This window comes from Balaenoptera acutorostrata, chromosome 7 (assembly GCF_949987535.1).
Source record: "Balaenoptera acutorostrata chromosome 7, mBalAcu1.1, whole genome shotgun sequence".
NCBI lineage: Eukaryota > Metazoa > Chordata > Mammalia > Artiodactyla > Balaenopteridae > Balaenoptera > Balaenoptera acutorostrata.
The window spans coordinates 117358308-117374683 of NC_080070.1; the positions used below are offsets into that span (position 1 = coordinate 117358308).

A 16376-nucleotide genomic window follows, 5' to 3' on the forward strand; every position below is an offset into this window, starting at 1 on the left:
CTGGGCATATACCTGGAGAAAACCATAATTCAAAAAGACACATGCACCCCAATGTTCACTGCAGCACTATTTACAATAGCCAGGACATGGAACCAACCCAAATGTCCATCGACAGATGAGTGGATAAAGAAGATGTGGCACACATATACAGTGGAATATTACTCAGCCATAAAAAGAAACAAAATTGAGTTATTTGTAGTGAGGTGGATGGACCTAGAGTTTGTCATACAGAGTGAAGTAAGTCAGAAAGAGAAAAACAAATACCGTATGCTAACACATATATATGGAATCTAAAAAAAAATATATGGTTCTGATGAACCTAGTTGCAGAGCAGGAATAAAGACACAGACGTAGAGAATGGACTTGAGGCCCCGGGGTGGGGGAAGGGAAAGCTGGGACGAAGTGAGAGAGTGGCATGGACATATATACACTACCAGATGTAAAATAGATAGCTAGTGGGAAGCAGCCACATAGCACAGGGAGATCAGCTCGGTGCTTTGTGGCCACCTAGAGGGGTGGGATAGGGAGGGTGGGCGGGAGACGCAAGAGGGAGGAGATATGGGGATATATGTATACGTATAGCTGATTCACTTTGTTATACAGTAGAAACTAACAACAGTGTAAAGCAGTTATACTCCAATAAAGACCTATTAAAAAATAGTAATAATATAACAAAAAAGATCAATAAACATTTCCAAAAAATACTATCATAGTTGCTTAGGAAATATGCGTTGGATGAATGGGTAAATTAGCACACACTGCCCCTTCCCACAGAGGGGAGGACTCACAGCCAACCTCCTCCCCTGCCTTCATCTGCATTCTGAATTTCCAGGTTTTCAAACTTGGGCCCTCAGGGTTCTGCGCCTGCCCCTCAGCTGCTGGCTCTGCCCTTGGCCTGCAGGACCGAGACCCCTGCTCCGCCTCTCACTCTCTCTGCGCACAGTGACGTGCCTGTGTCGTCAGTTAAGGCACCAGAGCCTCCTCGGCAGGAGCGAGGGGTGCAGCTCCTATGGCTTTCCCACTCGCCTTTCTAACTGCAGCTGCACATCAGAAGTGGCCCTCGGGGCACCGACCGATGGGACTGACCTGCGTGGAGTCCCAGCACTGACGGCCAGAGGAACGCACTGGACGTTAACCTGGAATTGCGTTTTGTGAAAGGCATCACAGAGTCTCTCTCAGCCGAGGGAAGCTGCTGGGCGCCAGCGCTGGTGTGGCTCCCCAAGTGTGTCTTCAGGGCTGACACCCCTGAGCGACACCGCGTACCCATCAGCTTCCCGGGAGCCGCGCGGATAGGAGGAGGTGGTGTTATTCACGGTGGTGTCGATTCCACTGTGCCTGGGAGACCAACTCCAACCCAGTGTCTCATCCTTATGGCCCTTGTCAAAGTCATTATCGGGGCCTGAGAAGCACCAGTTTCAGATCGGTGGCTTTTGTGTACCTAACAGAACTGGCCGCCAGGGATGCCCGTGGTGAAGTGGAAGAGGGGCCGTGGGAGGGGATGCAGGACTCACCGGCCTGCGTGTGAGCTGCAGGCACGGATCCCGCCGCGATCCACGTGGCCTTGCAGAGCATGGGGATGTTTAGGAAACGTTCATCCTCCTGCTTACGGGTTGGAAATGAAAATTCTGAAATTTTCAGAAGTAATTCTCATTCTGAAAATTAATCTTTGTTCTCAGCATGTATATCACCCACTGGATTCCTGAAGTTATTGAGGAGAGGGAGACCACGAAGGACACTGGGCTGGAAGGGCAGATCTACCCTTTTCCTGAGCCCCGAAACTGTCCTCCCGGATGTGGGGCACCGAAGCCGTCGCTGATCAGCCCAGGTGTTGGCAAATTCATCCCTGGGGAGAAACCTGGAGCAAGACAGTCCCTAAGGGTCGAAGGTGAAGGGTCTGGAGACACAGGTAACGATTCCAACAGTGGAGGCCGGAAGATGAGGGACTTGGAGAAGAGGCAGAGCCGGGCCGCGAGCCGGCGTGCAGCCCAGGGCGCAACTCCTGTCTGCAGAGGGTACCTGGGCCTGCCCTCGGGGCAGCTGTCCCCGCGGTCAATTCAGCCCCTTCCCGCACACCCAAGTGCATGTGGGTGTGTGGAGGGCAGGGAACAGGTTCACCCAGGGAGGGGCTGCCCCGTGTCCCCCGCCATCTGCACCCCTCTCCCTGACAGGCCCCGGCAAAGGTGAGCACGTCCCCTCTCGGGACAGAGCCCGCGGGCCCCAGGACGTGACGGGGGGCAGAGGCGGCCATGGCCAAGGCGGCGGAGCAGCTCTGACTCAGAGGGGCCGCCAGGGAGTTGGGGCGGGGGGCACGGCGGAAGCCAGCCTCCCAGGTAAACTCCAGTCAAGCACTGGTCAAAGAGGAGGGAACCTGGCGCTGTGCTCAGGTGGGGACTTTGATCGCTGGTCCTTCCCCGTTGAGCACACTGACTCCAAGGACCCTGGAAAGTCTCCCGGACACCCCTCGATTCCGAGCCCCACCCCGAGGCTGCGGGGTCTGCACCTGCCCTGCTGCCCCCGACTCATCCCCAAGGGCCCCACTGGCTGACCCCAGCCCGCGGCCGTCTTCCCCTTACTTTGTATACGAAATTCCGCAGGTCCGGGTTCTGACCCATCAGCACAATCAGGGAAAACACTTGGGCCCCGGGGCAGGCGGCACAGCTCCCTCGCTGCAGACCCGGACGTTCCATCCTCAGGGAACTTGAGCAGCAGACAAAACACATCCCCATCGCACCTTCAAGACAAAGCCACCGTTGGGGCACTGGAGAGAACCTGTGTCAAAGCACGAGGGTCGGACGAGACTACAGCTGAGATGTGCAGCCCCCAGACTCAGAGCTCCCCTGATGACGAGCCCCTCGAAGGCCCATTTTCCCAAAACGCTGAGGGTTTACCTGTAGTTTCATGGATCCCAAACCTCTGTTCCATTTCAAGCACTTTAAATGGAAAGGTTTCTAAAATGTGCAGGTCATTCCCTGACCCTGTAAGCAACCCGCCCTCTGTGATGGCTTGGGAGCCGCTCAGGTCTAGCGTCCGCCCTCCGCCCGCAATGCTCTCAGGAGAAGACCCTGTCCCTCCTGACATTAAGTCTTAGCCTTTGCTCTCAGGTTATCAGTTTTCATTTTTCATTGGTATCAGTGTGAACTATTTTTTTCTCCTCCATCTCCAAAATTGAAAACCAGATTTCCAAGCCTGTTATCATTTTTGAAAAGAAAAAGCAAACAAAGTGAAAAGGAGGGGCTGACGACAGCTGTGCTAGTGTCTGGTGCCTCCTTTTCCCTCCATGAAAGGCCCAGGGCTGCGTCTCTGCCTAGCAAGGACTTTTGATTAACAATCTTTGTAATAAGACAAACTATAAAGCAGAATATAAAAAAGAAAAAAAAACAGACTTTCTGTTGTGTTTATACCCTGATGGGTGTGATTACTGCGAAATGTTCGGGCCAAGCAAGACCCTCTGTGAACAGAAGTTACTGTTCCCTTATTAGGAGCCTTGTCAACAGGAAGAACTCATCAGACACTTTCATATAATGCCATAAAATGCCCCCAAAATCATTAAGAAATAGCAGAAGGGATTAACGGGGGTTCTCCAGAGAAAGAGAACCGATAGGATGTGCATATTCTGGGAGATTTTTTTAAGGAACTGGCTCACTCAATTGTGGGGCTTGGCGAGACCAAACTCTGCAGGGTCGGCCGGCATCGGGAGGCCTGGGGCTGACGTGGCAGCTTAGCCCCAGCCGCCGTCTGGAGGAGGAGTTCCCTCGCCCTGAAGGCACCTCAGTCCTCTTCCCGGTCCTTCAACTGATTGGACGAGGTCCACCCACATCACGGAGAGTAATCTGCTCAAAGTCTGCTGATTTCAATGTGAATCTCATCTAAAAAATAACCTCACAGGGACATTCGGATTGGTATTTGACTAAATGTCTGGGTACCACGGCCCACACATATAGACATACAAATGAACCATCACAAATGGTTAGGTAATCTAATACGCTGATGTACATTTTGAATCTTTGAGAGAGATGTTAATTGTTTTCACACGTAATTAACCAAAACCCCTTTTTCCACAGGGGACTTATGTGGTACAGACGTACCTTGGGAAAGATTTCCTTATTCCGCTGTCTCCATCGTGGTCTCTAACGGAAGGTGGATGCCTTTGGTTGACAGAGGGTTTCAAAGAGGAAGCAGGAGTGGGGGAGGATGAACATCCACCCTTTGCTTTGATTTGGGAGGCCCCTCTTTGATCAGTTCTGTAAAAGGGGCTTCTGTGGAAGTTTGCTTTAAATTGGGCAATCATTGCTCCTGGTCTCGTGTGGGCACCAGAACTGGCTGGTGAGGGTCCCTCTGCACCTGCGAGGGAACGCTGGCCTTAGCCACCATCTCAGCGTCACCCGTGGTCCCCAGGCAGGATCACATTCCACGCATCTCTTAGAATTTAGCCCCAAGGCAAACATTTTCTTAAAGCTTGTGTACACCTCTTTCAACCAACGGGGAGGTCCCGGGTGCCATTGCGCAGAGACCCCACAGTCACGCCACACGCAAGAGCAGCGCCTTGCAGTGTGTTTGCTTCCGCACCTTCTCTGTGCTTCTCTACTTTACTCTTTATCTTTTTTTAATCTTACTGTGACCATTTTCCCCATTTGAAAGGCACATGAAGCAGGTGGGGAATAAGAAAAACAGAGACAATACTCAGTTTTGTTGGGCTGGAAATATCACGGGTGAATCTGTTTTAAAGTCAGACGGGCATCTTTCAGCTCAGGCTTTGCTTAGGCTGGTCCAGTCAGTTATCAGACACACGGATGCTGTGCTGCTGGTACCTTTCCTACACGTCCATGTCCGGCTTGGAAAACTTCAAGGCGCCAGAGATCTAGGGCAGGCAGCTCCCCACCACTGTGACCCCAGCACACATGCGCACACACACACTCAGATAATTAGATATTTGAGTTCACAGACTCCCTGTAAAAGTGAAAGTGATCCCTAGGCAAAACATTTGCATTTTTAGCAGGAGCTTGTTCACTGAGCATCTGCCAAAACCCTAACTGTGCTCAGAGCAGCACCACAGAGATGGTCCCCATTTTGCCCAGCTGACAATGTTAGACTCAGAGGTGCAGAGAAGCTTGGGAAGCGATCACTGTTCTCAACCTAATTATGACCAGAAGAGAAACACCAACAGTGATGGGGGAGAACTGGAAATAGCGGGGGAGGTGACTGTGGCACTTCAGGGCTTGTCGAAGCAAAGAAGTGGGATCGACACTAAGAAGCACCTTCCATGTGACGGAGAGGAGCCGGGCCTTGCTGCCCGTGTCCCAGCGGGCTCGGATCTGCTCGCGCAAAGAAGAGGCCTGGATGGGAATGAGACCGGAGGGCAGGAGACGGCTCTGAGGGCCGTGTGGAAGGGCTGCAGCCCCACACGGTGGGAGGAAGGCCGGGAGGACTCAGGAAGGGCCCAGAAGGAGGGCGACTCCAGCTCCTGCCGTGGGACTGCCCAGCGGCTGGCGGCACCTGCAAGCCTCAGCTTGCCCGTCTGTGCAGAAGAGGCGGCGATAAGACCCACAGGTGCTCCAGGGGGACCAGAGGAGATCACTGTGAAAGACACACAGCCCAGGAACATCCACCAGGACTGACTGGAGGCTACCAGCAGAAACAGAGCTTTGATCAACAGGAAATCTGAAGAAAGACGAATAAAAGTGAGATGCATTTGTTGATTGAAAAGTATTAAATTTAAGAGAGACAGAGAGAGAGTTAAGCTAGTAAATTCCTTCTTTGTTTCCATACTCCACCGAAAAGTCTGTGGGTCAGCATCATGTACTCCTGCCCTACCCTCGCCCCCCGCCCTGCACCGAGCCCACAAGCTGGCCCAGGGTGGGTGGTGTAATGGGGTGCCCACCCACTGAGGTGCCTGCTGGCTGCAAGCCTGGAGGGAAGCCCCGCTCCCCCCTGGCCCTTCCATCCCAACCCCAGTGCCCTCCCCTCCCTCTCCTCCTTCCTAACCCAAACCCTAACCCCCTCCTCCCAGGGCTTCAGACAAGATAATGGTTCTACTACCCACAGATAATGTCACTCCTCATGTGAATTCTGATCCTGGGTTCTCCATGAGACCTTCAAGAAAATGGCAATTGCCGAAACCATGTTGAGAGAGTCACCATAAATGGGCCAGATCAACACACAGTCATTTTCTTTTGAAGGCAAACTTATCAGACTAATGAGTTAGCAGGACTCCAGACGTGCTATGGCTGAGTTAAGACCCCAAACTATTCAACAGGCATGGGTGTCCCCAGGCTGTGGGCATCTTTCTGCACTAATGACTTGAATAGAAGCATAGAAGACATGCTTGTCTCCTTTGTGGCTGGCCAAGTTGAGAGACAAGTGACACTTTGCAAAGTAGATCAGGATCAAAGATACCTCGAAGGTTAGAATAATTGGCCAGAACCAGTAAGAAGTACCCTTTGCAGAGATCAGTGCACTCAATCCTGAAACTCAGGCTCAAAAATATTTACATAAGTGTAAATAGGAAAACAGAGGCCCATTAGAAGCAGCCACTTACTTTTTTCCTCTGGTGGTGGAGGGTATGAAGTTCCCCAAGTTAAAAGGACCATAAAGTCCAGCCAGATGATGTGGGAACGGGGTGGTCTGCAGGACTCAGAGTCCAGGACGAGCTCCCTCAGGATCAGAGGCTCCAAGTGGCTGGCGGTACCTCCCAGGGCACACGTGGCCAAATTCCTCGGCGTGGGCCAGAAACCCTTAGCTCCGCTCACACACTGATTATTTCTTTCCCTCTCACAGAGGGAAAAAGCCAGAATGAGCCAGTTTTTACCGGTGTCTACTCTGACATGAGTCCCACCAACAACCATCCGCTGCAGCTTTTAACCAACGGAATGGAAGATGTGGGCGAATCCCTGCAAGGCATCTCTCTCACTAAACAGTGTGCCAGCCAGGCGTCCCTGATGCTTTACAGAACCACCTGGAGCGACTGAGAGAGGCTGGGCCAGATGGCCACCAAAGGCACTCATTCCTGCCCAAGGGAAGTAAGGCAAGGTGTCAGGACGCTTTCTCCCTCTGGGCGGGCGGGGGGGGGGGGGGCGGTGAGGAAGAGATCAGCGCTCTCGGGCATCCCTCCCCCACCTCCGTCTGTAAGAACTTGGAGGGTGGGCGGGCAAGTCTGCTGAGGATGGTGGTAGCCTGTCTCCCAGGCCCTGCGAACGCGCTCAGTCATGGAGGATAGGGGGAGCAGACCCTCTGGTCGCCCTCTCAGTCTATTTGGTCCTGACTCTTCGACCTCACTGCTGCCTTTAAAAGAATAAATATGTGGCCTGGAACGCAGAGGGAGAGAGTCGCTGTTGATCTGGCACTGCAGCCTACAAGGCTTGGGTGCGTCCAGGGTGGGTGGAGGGGAGTCAGCCCAGGATGGCAGTGTGGGAGGTGAGCTCCAGGGTCCGGGAGTCTGTGATTTGGTTTCGACGGGAGCTGCCGGGGTTCAGGACGGAGTGCGGGCAGAGGGGAGCTTCCCAGGGGCACCGTGTCCCGGAACAGCCGGCCCAGCCCCTTCCCTTCCCGCTGCCTCTGGCCCCTGGACCCGAGGCCTCCACCCTGCGATCCTCCCGTCGCTTTTCACAGCCAGCGGCTTCTCATCACGTCCGTCTGAGCCCCCAGCCCCGTCTGCAGGGCGGCTCCCGGGCCCGGTGGCCCCGCTGCTGTACACCGTACACTGAAATTCCACGGCACACGCGCTTCTGGACTTCGCTGCCCATACGTGTCTGTTGATCTGGCGAGCCAGCCCACAGGCACCGGCTCCCTTTGGGGGCTGGGGGCTCCAGGTTCTGGAAGCTCACACAACGGGAAGGGAGATTTTAGGTGAGTGAATGAGTGCGAGCTCCTGCCATTTTCCCAGGACCTCGTGCCAAGGAAATGTGCCCCCCGGGAACGCTGAGGCTCTGACGTGATGAATTCAACACTGACTGAAAGTAAGGCGGAGGAGCCCAGAGAGAGAAAGAGTGAAAGGTCACTAGAGATTATATGTAGTAACACATAACATGTGCTGTCAACATCACCACGTAGAAAAATCTAGGCCCCAAACTGTCACCTACCACACATGAATTTGTAACCTAAGACACGTGTGGGTTCATGGATACACTTTACCCCAGCGAGTAACTTCGTTACTTATTTGAATACCAAGAATGCAAGCTTTTTTAACGCCCCCGCCAATGACCAAACCGTCCAGCCACTCAGGGGACCGCCCGCAGCGACTCACATCGTGAGAGACACGTGACGCAGGAAGCACCGCACAGCCGCTTCTGCAGCAAAGGCACCTCAGAACGCGAGCCTTCTCGAGGCCCAGCGCTCCCGCCACGGAGCGTCAGCGACCCCCGGTGGCCACTTGCTAATCGGGCAGCAGCCACCGGGCCGAGAAGATGGTAACATTCTGAATCTACAAGGGCTGGAAGTCAGCTAAGCTGACGCTCCTCATACAGCCCTGTGGGTCAGCTACTGAAATCAACTCACTGCTCCATTCCCGTCACAAGTTCCCTGAATAAAGATTTCAAACCAGATCTGACCACTGTTTACAGTTAAGGCAGCCGATGAGGCGGTGTCCTGACCCCACCCTGACCCCCGCACACCCGCAACGCGTGCCGTCCGATAAGCCGCCTCTGACATTTTCCTTGAAGACCCATGTGACTTACCGCAGACAACTTGAGACCATAACTCGAATGTGGGGTTCCTAGCTTCTAATCAGTTTCGTTCTCAATGCAGGTTAATTCTTGATTAACTCATCTACTTGTCAGGGCTTGCACGTAGCCCCAGGCAACAGGAATCAAGGTGAAAGTAAATGTCCGTTGAGGCCCAGGTGATTGTCAATAAAAATGGTCACTTGAGAGCCATCTTGGTGGCTAGTGCTTCTGGCAGGTGGTCTGCACAGGAAAGTAAATCCCCACTTGATGCGCTGAAAGGTTATCTCAGCAAAGTCCCTGCCGAGGATCCAGGTGAAATTCACCTGCTCCTCCCTCCGTGGGCAAACCCAGCCCACCGCCACAGCCCGCATCCCCACCTCCTTATTTCTGGGGCCCTAATCAGTGTTCCTCACCCACCGTGGGGACGACACGGCCTGACTGCCCGCTGCTGTCACACTAAGCGGCTCCCACGGTGCAGTCAGATTGGACCCGGCTAACCCTACTGAAAGGAAATCAGTTACCCAGGCAGGTCCCTGGGCTGTCGTGCGTCAGTTTGGGAATCAGTGGCATAAGTATCATCACCAATTTTATCCTTTCTAACCCCAATGAAGACAACATTATGAAACTGAAGACCCCATGGTCGTGGCAGAGGACGATAACACCCTTGGGTGGCCAGCTTGTTCTCTGATCTCCTCTCTGCCTTTTTACATCATTCACACTCAACCCCCAGCCGTGGGGGGAGAGGGGAGAAGGGACCACACGAGGCCGACAGCTCCAGGACACCAGGGGCTCGTGAGGCGGGAGAAGCAGCAAACTGTACCTCTGAGTGGGAAACGTTTGCTTCTAAAATGCTGCTGATAGTTTCATCTGAGATGTGGAGAGAAGATCGAAGCTCTTAGTTAACTTGGTGAAGTTCTGCATCAACTCTTTTACTTTTACATCTGAAAAATAATCAGAAGGAAGGAAACCTTATAATAATAAGCATTTGGGCTATTCCTGACTGTGAAGGCAAGATTTGACATTAAAACCTGGCAAGGACGGTTCCTCCACTACGTCCAGCCCATAATAAGCACTAAATAAAGTCATCTCTTACTCTTCTGGGAGGAACTGAGATCATTTTACCGGAAGTAAAACAAAACCCCAGGTTACGGGGTATTTCTACTCCCTTGCTTCCTCTAAGACCTGTGCATTTGATGCTCGACTCTTGAAAGAGGTATTTCTTCTGAGGGAACAGTGACCAAGGAAACGCACTTCTCTCCACGTATCCATCCATCTCACTTTTCCTAACAAGAGGAGATTTGCCAGGATTCTTCAGACTTGACTTGTTGATGCTGCAAGTGTTTCAGGAATAGTAAGACTGGACAGATGGGGAAAGAGAGACTCCCAGATGTGCAGGGAGGGAGGGCCAGGGAGACACCCAGACCACAGAAGCTTTTCTTTCTCCCCCTCTTGGTTTTGGTACCCAAGACTTTAGGGTTTCCTTCTCAACCCCAAATACATCAGACCTGCCAGGCTCTAAATTGTTATTTATCATATATAGATAGCATAACTCTCCCTTAATAAGTTTTATTTTAATAATGTATTTGTGTGAGAAACTAAATTTAATTTTTAATCAAGCAATTTTGGAGGAACTACGTACTTACCCCCCAGTTACTGTGAAATTGCTAAGAAAATGCATAATGGGATTCCCAGACAACAAAGTCTTCTCGAGGCTTTGGGCCAACCTAAAATGGCAGAAAATTAAAGCTAATTTAGGCAAGATAAAACACCAGGAACAGTGCTGGAGTGAATGTGCTGCCTCAGTTCCCAGGAAATGAACTAGAGAACAATATCGCTTTTCCATAAAATTTCTCAGAGATTCCGACACACGATGTCTCTGTGTGTGAATACCCGTCAATACCAGGATGCCTTCCAGGCAAGATGAGTCTGAGGAATAAGGATGGGTAACAAACGGCTTCTCACAAATGTGAAAGGAACCGATAGGATAGACCGTGGCATGTATGAGAAATCGAGGTATCGAGAAGTCAGAGGAACATCATTCCTTCTGTGAATAAGTCACTTGCAGAATACAAAGGCCCTGATTTCCTCTTCCGGGGGCTCACACTTTTGAGAACACAGTACAAAATTAATCTAGTGTGAAGGTCATTTGAAAAATCGCTGACTGCTCTTGTAGAACTTTTTCAATACCATATTGTAATCTCAGATCTTGACATGTTGATCCAACTTCTTGATCCCCAGTAAAGCTAGCCTTAGCACTAATGCTGCTCCTACAGTTTACAATTTAAAAAGTTAAAGTCACGGGAAATTTTGGTGTTGGTGAGAAAACACATGTGTTAATAGTATATTGTACACATTATTGTCTGAAACTCATAATTTAAAATGCATCGTCTTCATGAAGGGAGACTGAGGAGGCGGGGGCCCCGCCAGAGGGCACATACGTGTGCGTGTGCAGCATGGAGGCCGGTCCGGGCTGGCATTCACAGTCCTGCTCGCTGGCATTTTCCAAGCTGCTCCTGAAGCTTTCCAAGGAGCTGGACACATTCCTGATAACACCTTCACAACTCAGCTGATGGGGAGAGGTCCCTATCTTTTCCAGCTCCTAGAAAACACAGCAACGATACAGTTAGAAACATATTTACTCGTTGGTATGAGCTCAAGTCTGGAGACCAGACACACGTGCAACCTCGCCGGGCATCACGTGGATTGTAAGCTGTCAGCCTACTCTCCTTGGTCTCAGGAAGCACTGCAGAGAAGATGGAGGATGTCTGATCCTGTCCAGTTGCCCTTGGGCGCTGCTGGGCTTTGGAGGGAGCCCTTGGCCAGGAACCAGGAGAGTCCAGCTCTCAGCCGGCTCTGCCATTTACCCAGAGGACAAGAGGACACGACAGGGACCAGCACCGCACAGCTGAGGACCTGGCACATGGCCTCCTGGCCTGAAAACTGAAGCCTTTCAAAATCAACAGCCACAAAACCGATGACTGAAAAGAAAACATGTCTATTTCTCCATAGGTCTGCCCACCTTGAAGGTCTGCAGTGCAGCCTGGAAGTTTCCAGGCCTCCCCTCGGCTGGGGGAGCAGCCCTGAGGACTTTGAGAAGCACCGTGGAAGAACCCCCGGTCTAGGCCCTGACTCTAAGACTGCATGGATACATTATCAGCATCTTTTACAAGCATAAACAGCTTTATAAAAGACCAATCATTTTGCAAAATATATTTATACCTATAAATTGATAAAAATGTAAAATATCTATCATTTGTTAAATTAACTGACAAATATAGGTAATTTAAAATGTAAAACATGCCAAAAAGCAGCAGACACTCATATAAATCTATGTACATTTCCCTGGACACAGCAGTCCTGCTGTATATCATGTATTTCACATCATCAGAATTTATTTATTTCATCACCCAATTCTTCCTGATGTTGGAAGCACAGACCCAGGTTATGGTGATTATGTGAAGGCATCAAACATAAATCAATACATAATATTTTAATAAATAAAACTTCTAAATATTTTTCTCAAAAGTGCCATTGGTCACTCTTGCAAAGGAAAATCATGATCATTCAGATGATCAGAGAACTAACAAATGTATGTTCCAAGTGAGTTAAATGTGAAGAATCCTGAGGTGTCACAGTCGAGGGTCCTGAGCTCTGAGTCCCTCCTTCGGGGGTCCCTGGGCACAGGGGAGCTTCCCAGGACATGAGCTGAGCACCCACACTCGCGCTGCCTCGTGGGGCCACCACCAGCACGGAACCTCCGGATCGCGGACCAGGGCGGGTGGGAAGCCAGGGTCCAGCGTGTACAGAGCGCAAGGCCTTGGCTGGAGTCCTGTCCGTCTGACGCCCCAGGGAGGACAGGGCGGGGAGGGGCCGGGCCATCGGGCCAGGCTCTCCGTTTCCTACTTGGTGGCAGGACTCCTGGACACGTGGCTTCATTCCTCCCGCGTCCCCTCTGCCTGCTGGACCCTCAGATGTCTGCCACCCCGGGAGACAGGCTGCTCCCTCCCTCATGGTCACTGCCCCTAAGACAGGCGCACAGACCCCTCCTCCACTGACCACAACACGACCACAGGAGAGCAGAAGGGGAAGGATGGGTGAGGGGGCAAAAGACCCAGGGATGCCCAGGCCCCCTCCCAGGGGCAGGTCTGTGCGTCTGAGTCTGACGACACTCGTAGAAGCCCCTCGGGCCTTCACTCTCTGCTCCCCTTCCTGGGCAGGGAGCTCTCCAAGCCACCCCCAATCCTCCACCCGACACTTCACAGCCCTGCCTTCTCCCTCCTCCACGGAGGCCCTCATCCTGGCCCCCAGGTGCCCAGACACATCCGGGTCAGAGCCGCAGGTACAAACAAGGAGCCTCATTTCCGAGAACGCAGGCTGAACAGAGCGTATTGCACTGGGGAGGGTTCCCTCGCAGAAAAGCACCTCTGGCTCATAATCTGTAACTATATGCAAATTAAATTTAATTTTACTCATTTATAGCACTCCCGCTATAGCAGGATTTTATTCTTAAATTTAACACCGTGATAATCTTGACATGCAGGAGGCTGTAGAGAGGAAAGAGCACCCCCTCCCAGCAGCAGAGACACCGGGAGGAAAGCTCCGACCCCTCCTCACGGGCTCGGGGGCTCCAGGCGGGCGGTGCCTTGTCGGTGGGAAGCCTGAGCCCGGCGCCCTCGAGGCAGAGACCACACGGTGGACTCTCCTTCTCGTTCACCTGCTGGGGCAGGTCTGTAACCGTCCAGGCACCGGACCATCCAGGCGCAACGCTGCCCACAGCGGGGATGGAAGGTCCAGATCTGGGAGGTGGTAGGAGACCCCCGGCTCCACCTGAGGTCCGGCCACTTTCTCCGAGTCTGCTCGCCCCGGAACAGCACGTGCGGCCACGTTGTCATGTAATTTCTGATCCCCATCGAGCTCCTTACGGCTGTTTTCAACCATTTAGAGCACGGAGTGAAAGGGGGTAAGGAGCCGGTACCCCTAACTTTCTTCGTATCGACTCAACCGCTGGAGACTCTCTCTGCGCATGGGATTCCACGTTGGCACCGAGACAACCGTACGTTAGCGCATTTATGTAGATATTAGAGACGGACAGCGGCGCTGCGCCTTTTGCCTGCCTGTCGGGGCAAAACGTTTTTCCTCTAATTGAAACAAATGGAAGTTCTGTTACTCATAAAAGTCCATTTCGTTTTCCGTAACGTGAAAACACTCACAAGCAGGTGCAAAGCCGCGTGCGGGGCGCCCGCAGGCCAGGGTCCGCCCTGGTCCTCCCGGTTCCAACGCGCTGGGTCTGCGCACGCGTCTTGGGGGCCGCGGTCCCAGCGGGCCCGGCGCTGCTGGAGGCGGGGCTCCCGGGGCCGAGCTCCGGTGGGCGGGGGCCGAGCTCCGGTGGGCGGGGCCCAGTGCCGGGGGCGGGGCCGAGCGCCGGGGTGGGTGGGGGTGAGTGGGGGAGGCGGCGGAGGGTGTGGGTGGGGGGCGGCGCGGGGGCAGCCTGGATGCAGGAGGCCCCTGTGGTCCTGGGAAGACGGGTGAGGAGAGCAGAGTGCCGGCGGGATGGAGGCTGCTGGCCAGAGTCCATCACTGACCCCATCACCAGCCGCCTCCTTTAGGGAGAGCTCGTGGTTCCGGGCGGCAGCGAACTGGCAGCGGGGTGGGGCGGGTGGGGGGGCAGAGGGACAGGCCTGGGAGGAGCCGGCCCACATCCTGGGAGTGACCTGGACAAGGCACAGAGGTGTCAGGAGTGTAAGCGACAGCGGAGGCGTAGGCTGGCGGAGAGGGGCAGGTGGCGCCCCTAGTGGAGGATGGGGGCCTGCGACCCACCTTCCAACTGCGGCCCTCCTGCTCGTCTCTACTCCGGGCTGTAGGTGAAAACCATGACTGCCCTGAGCAAACCTCATTTGTTTACGTTTGTTTGAAAAGGTATTTGACATGCTGGTTCCTACCCAAGGCTGGCCTCTCCTCCCGTCACCCCAGGTGGGGGCTGGTCCGACTCCTGGCTCCCAGTCTCTGCCGCCTGCATCCCCCAGTTAACCACCCTGGGTCCCCGGACCACTCTCCCTGCCCTGGACCTGGCCGCGCCTGCCCTGGGTCCCGAGCAAGCTCTCCACGGTGTCCTCCAGCCCCGCACACCCGCTCAGTGACACACCTGGGCCCATCCGCTGCTGGCCGTGGCCGGACATTCCCGCCAGGACGTCAGTGTAAAACCCCACGGATCCCACACAGGCAGGAGTCCCAGGGGACAGAGATACAAGCAGTGAGGGCTCCTGGCATGTGCTCATTCCTTCATTCAGCAAACATCTGCCAGCAGCTCCTGTGCTCCAGTCCCCACACGCTGGGTTTCTGCTGATCAACAGGCAGGCCCGGTCGTGAGGAGACCACGGGCCGGCCGCCCCGCAGGGCACAGTCAAGGGGCCTAATGCAGGGCCCCTGACCCCAGGAGTGGAGGCCAAGAAGAGCTTCCCAAAGGAAATAACATCTATCTAGATAATAACAACCGCCCGAGAGTAAGTCAGGAGGAGGAAGCAGAATGAGACGGTGTCTCGGATGCACCTGGGACGGGTGCAGGGCCAGCCTGGCGGGCTCCACGCAGGGCCCAGGGCTCACCGCCCGCTCCGCTGACCCCAGCTCCTCTCTTTTCCTGATCAGCCCACCCTTGGCTTCCCCCTGTCCCCCTCTGCGCTCACAGCCGTCTCCCCAGCACTCCTGCTGCCCCTGCTCTCAAGGACCTCAGGCCCGACAGCACCGAGTGGGTTCTCTGCAGCCTCATTCAGGAGACCAGGCGTGAAAAGGCAGCAACACACGTGCACAGGCGGAATTACTCCAGCAGTGCTGGTCCAGTCTACGGACTCAGAAGTGCTCGGAGACCAGAGTTTACACCTTAGAGAAAGTCCTGAAAATCACCCAGCAGCCCTGTAAGGCAGCTCGTGGCACTTTCCTTCAGCAATGGCATGAAGAGGAAATTTCACTGAAATTTGTAGTAGTGGATTTGACAAGCAGGATCTCAAATGAGTGAACCCATTCACAATATAAGTATTAATGACTCACTAACATAGACTCTACTCTGAGTATCATGGAGACAGAACTGAATGAGTGACAGATCCTGCTCTCAGTGAAGTGGCAGACGACTGCAGGAAGGGCCACAAAAAGCTAAAATACAAGCACTGAGTGCCAGGACTTTAGAGAACGTGTTCTGGGACTCGGGTCACTACATGGGTCACCCAGCCCCGGTCAGTGGAACGATCTTCTACCCCAGGCACTGGGCACACGCAGGAGAGAGAGACAAGGATGCTGCCTTCAAGGAAGACTGACGCTGGGGGAGGGGGGAGACTTAAGAAATAGGAGCATTAGGGAAGTGTGTGGGGGAAGCCTGAGAAGGAACACCTAGAGGGAAGCAGCATTCAGAGCTCAGGAGGTCTCAGCAAGTGAATGGGAACTAGTCAGCGCTGGGAAGAGGGTAAAAGGCAAAGGACTCATCAAAGGTCGGCCACAGCAGGCAGGAGACCGGCAATCAGTGACAGCGAGCTAGTCCTGGTACAGGAGTTAGTTGCACTTGCCCTGATTTACCATGTCTGTGCCAGAATCCCATTGAGCTTTGCTCCGTAAGGTTTTGCTGACACGTGAAGCTGAAGGTTGAAGTCAAGAGAGAAGCTGTCTCCATCCAATCAGCCCACGTTGCTTGTAGCTGTTGCCATGTTATGGGTGTGTGTTCATGGCCCCATCTGC

The 16376-nt window shown here is 53.5% G+C and overlaps 2 protein-coding genes across 3 annotated transcripts in view; both read right to left on the minus strand.

Moving 5' to 3' along the window:
- Window positions 1–14833, minus strand: part of ABCA13 (ATP binding cassette subfamily A member 13) — a 273722-nt gene extending 258889 nt beyond the window's left edge. The window contains 8 exon segments of the mRNA XM_057549669.1: window positions 2574–2645; window positions 2647–2769; window positions 9478–9554; window positions 9557–9598; window positions 10290–10381; window positions 11090–11256; window positions 13868–14368; window positions 14723–14833. Of these exon segments, the coding sequence (XP_057405652.1) occupies window positions 2574–2645; window positions 2647–2769; window positions 9478–9554; window positions 9557–9598; window positions 10290–10381; window positions 11090–11256; window positions 13868–14368; window positions 14723–14833 (1185 nt within the window).
- On the minus strand, window positions 5081–7016 carry LOC130708611 (uncharacterized). Of its 2 annotated transcripts, XR_009008886.1 has the most exons (3): window positions 6536–7016; window positions 6041–6090; window positions 5081–5658 (listed from the first exon to the last, which is right to left on the minus strand). XR_009008886.1 is itself a non-coding variant. In XM_057550331.1 (2 exons), the coding sequence occupies exons 1-2, from the start codon at window positions 6840–6842 to the stop codon at window positions 5210–5212; spliced, it is 756 nt and encodes a 251-aa protein (XP_057406314.1). In that variant the 5' UTR covers window positions 6843–7016; the 3' UTR covers window positions 5081–5209. The 2 variants fall into 2 exon arrangements, 1 of the variants encoding a protein (XP_057406314.1); XM_057550331.1 differs by lacking the exon at window positions 6041–6090.
- Window positions 14834–16376: the final 1543 nt, after the last annotated feature.

Coding starts and splice junctions, on each gene's coding strand:
- LOC130708611 (XM_057550331.1), bottom strand. CDS start 6,842: ATGGTTGTTGGTGGGACTCATGTCAGAGTAGACACCGGTAAAAACTGG. Junction 5,659..6,535: donor TCCACCACCAGAGGAAAAAA/GTAAGTGGCTGC, acceptor GTCTTTCTTCAG/ATTTCCTGTTGATCAAAGCT.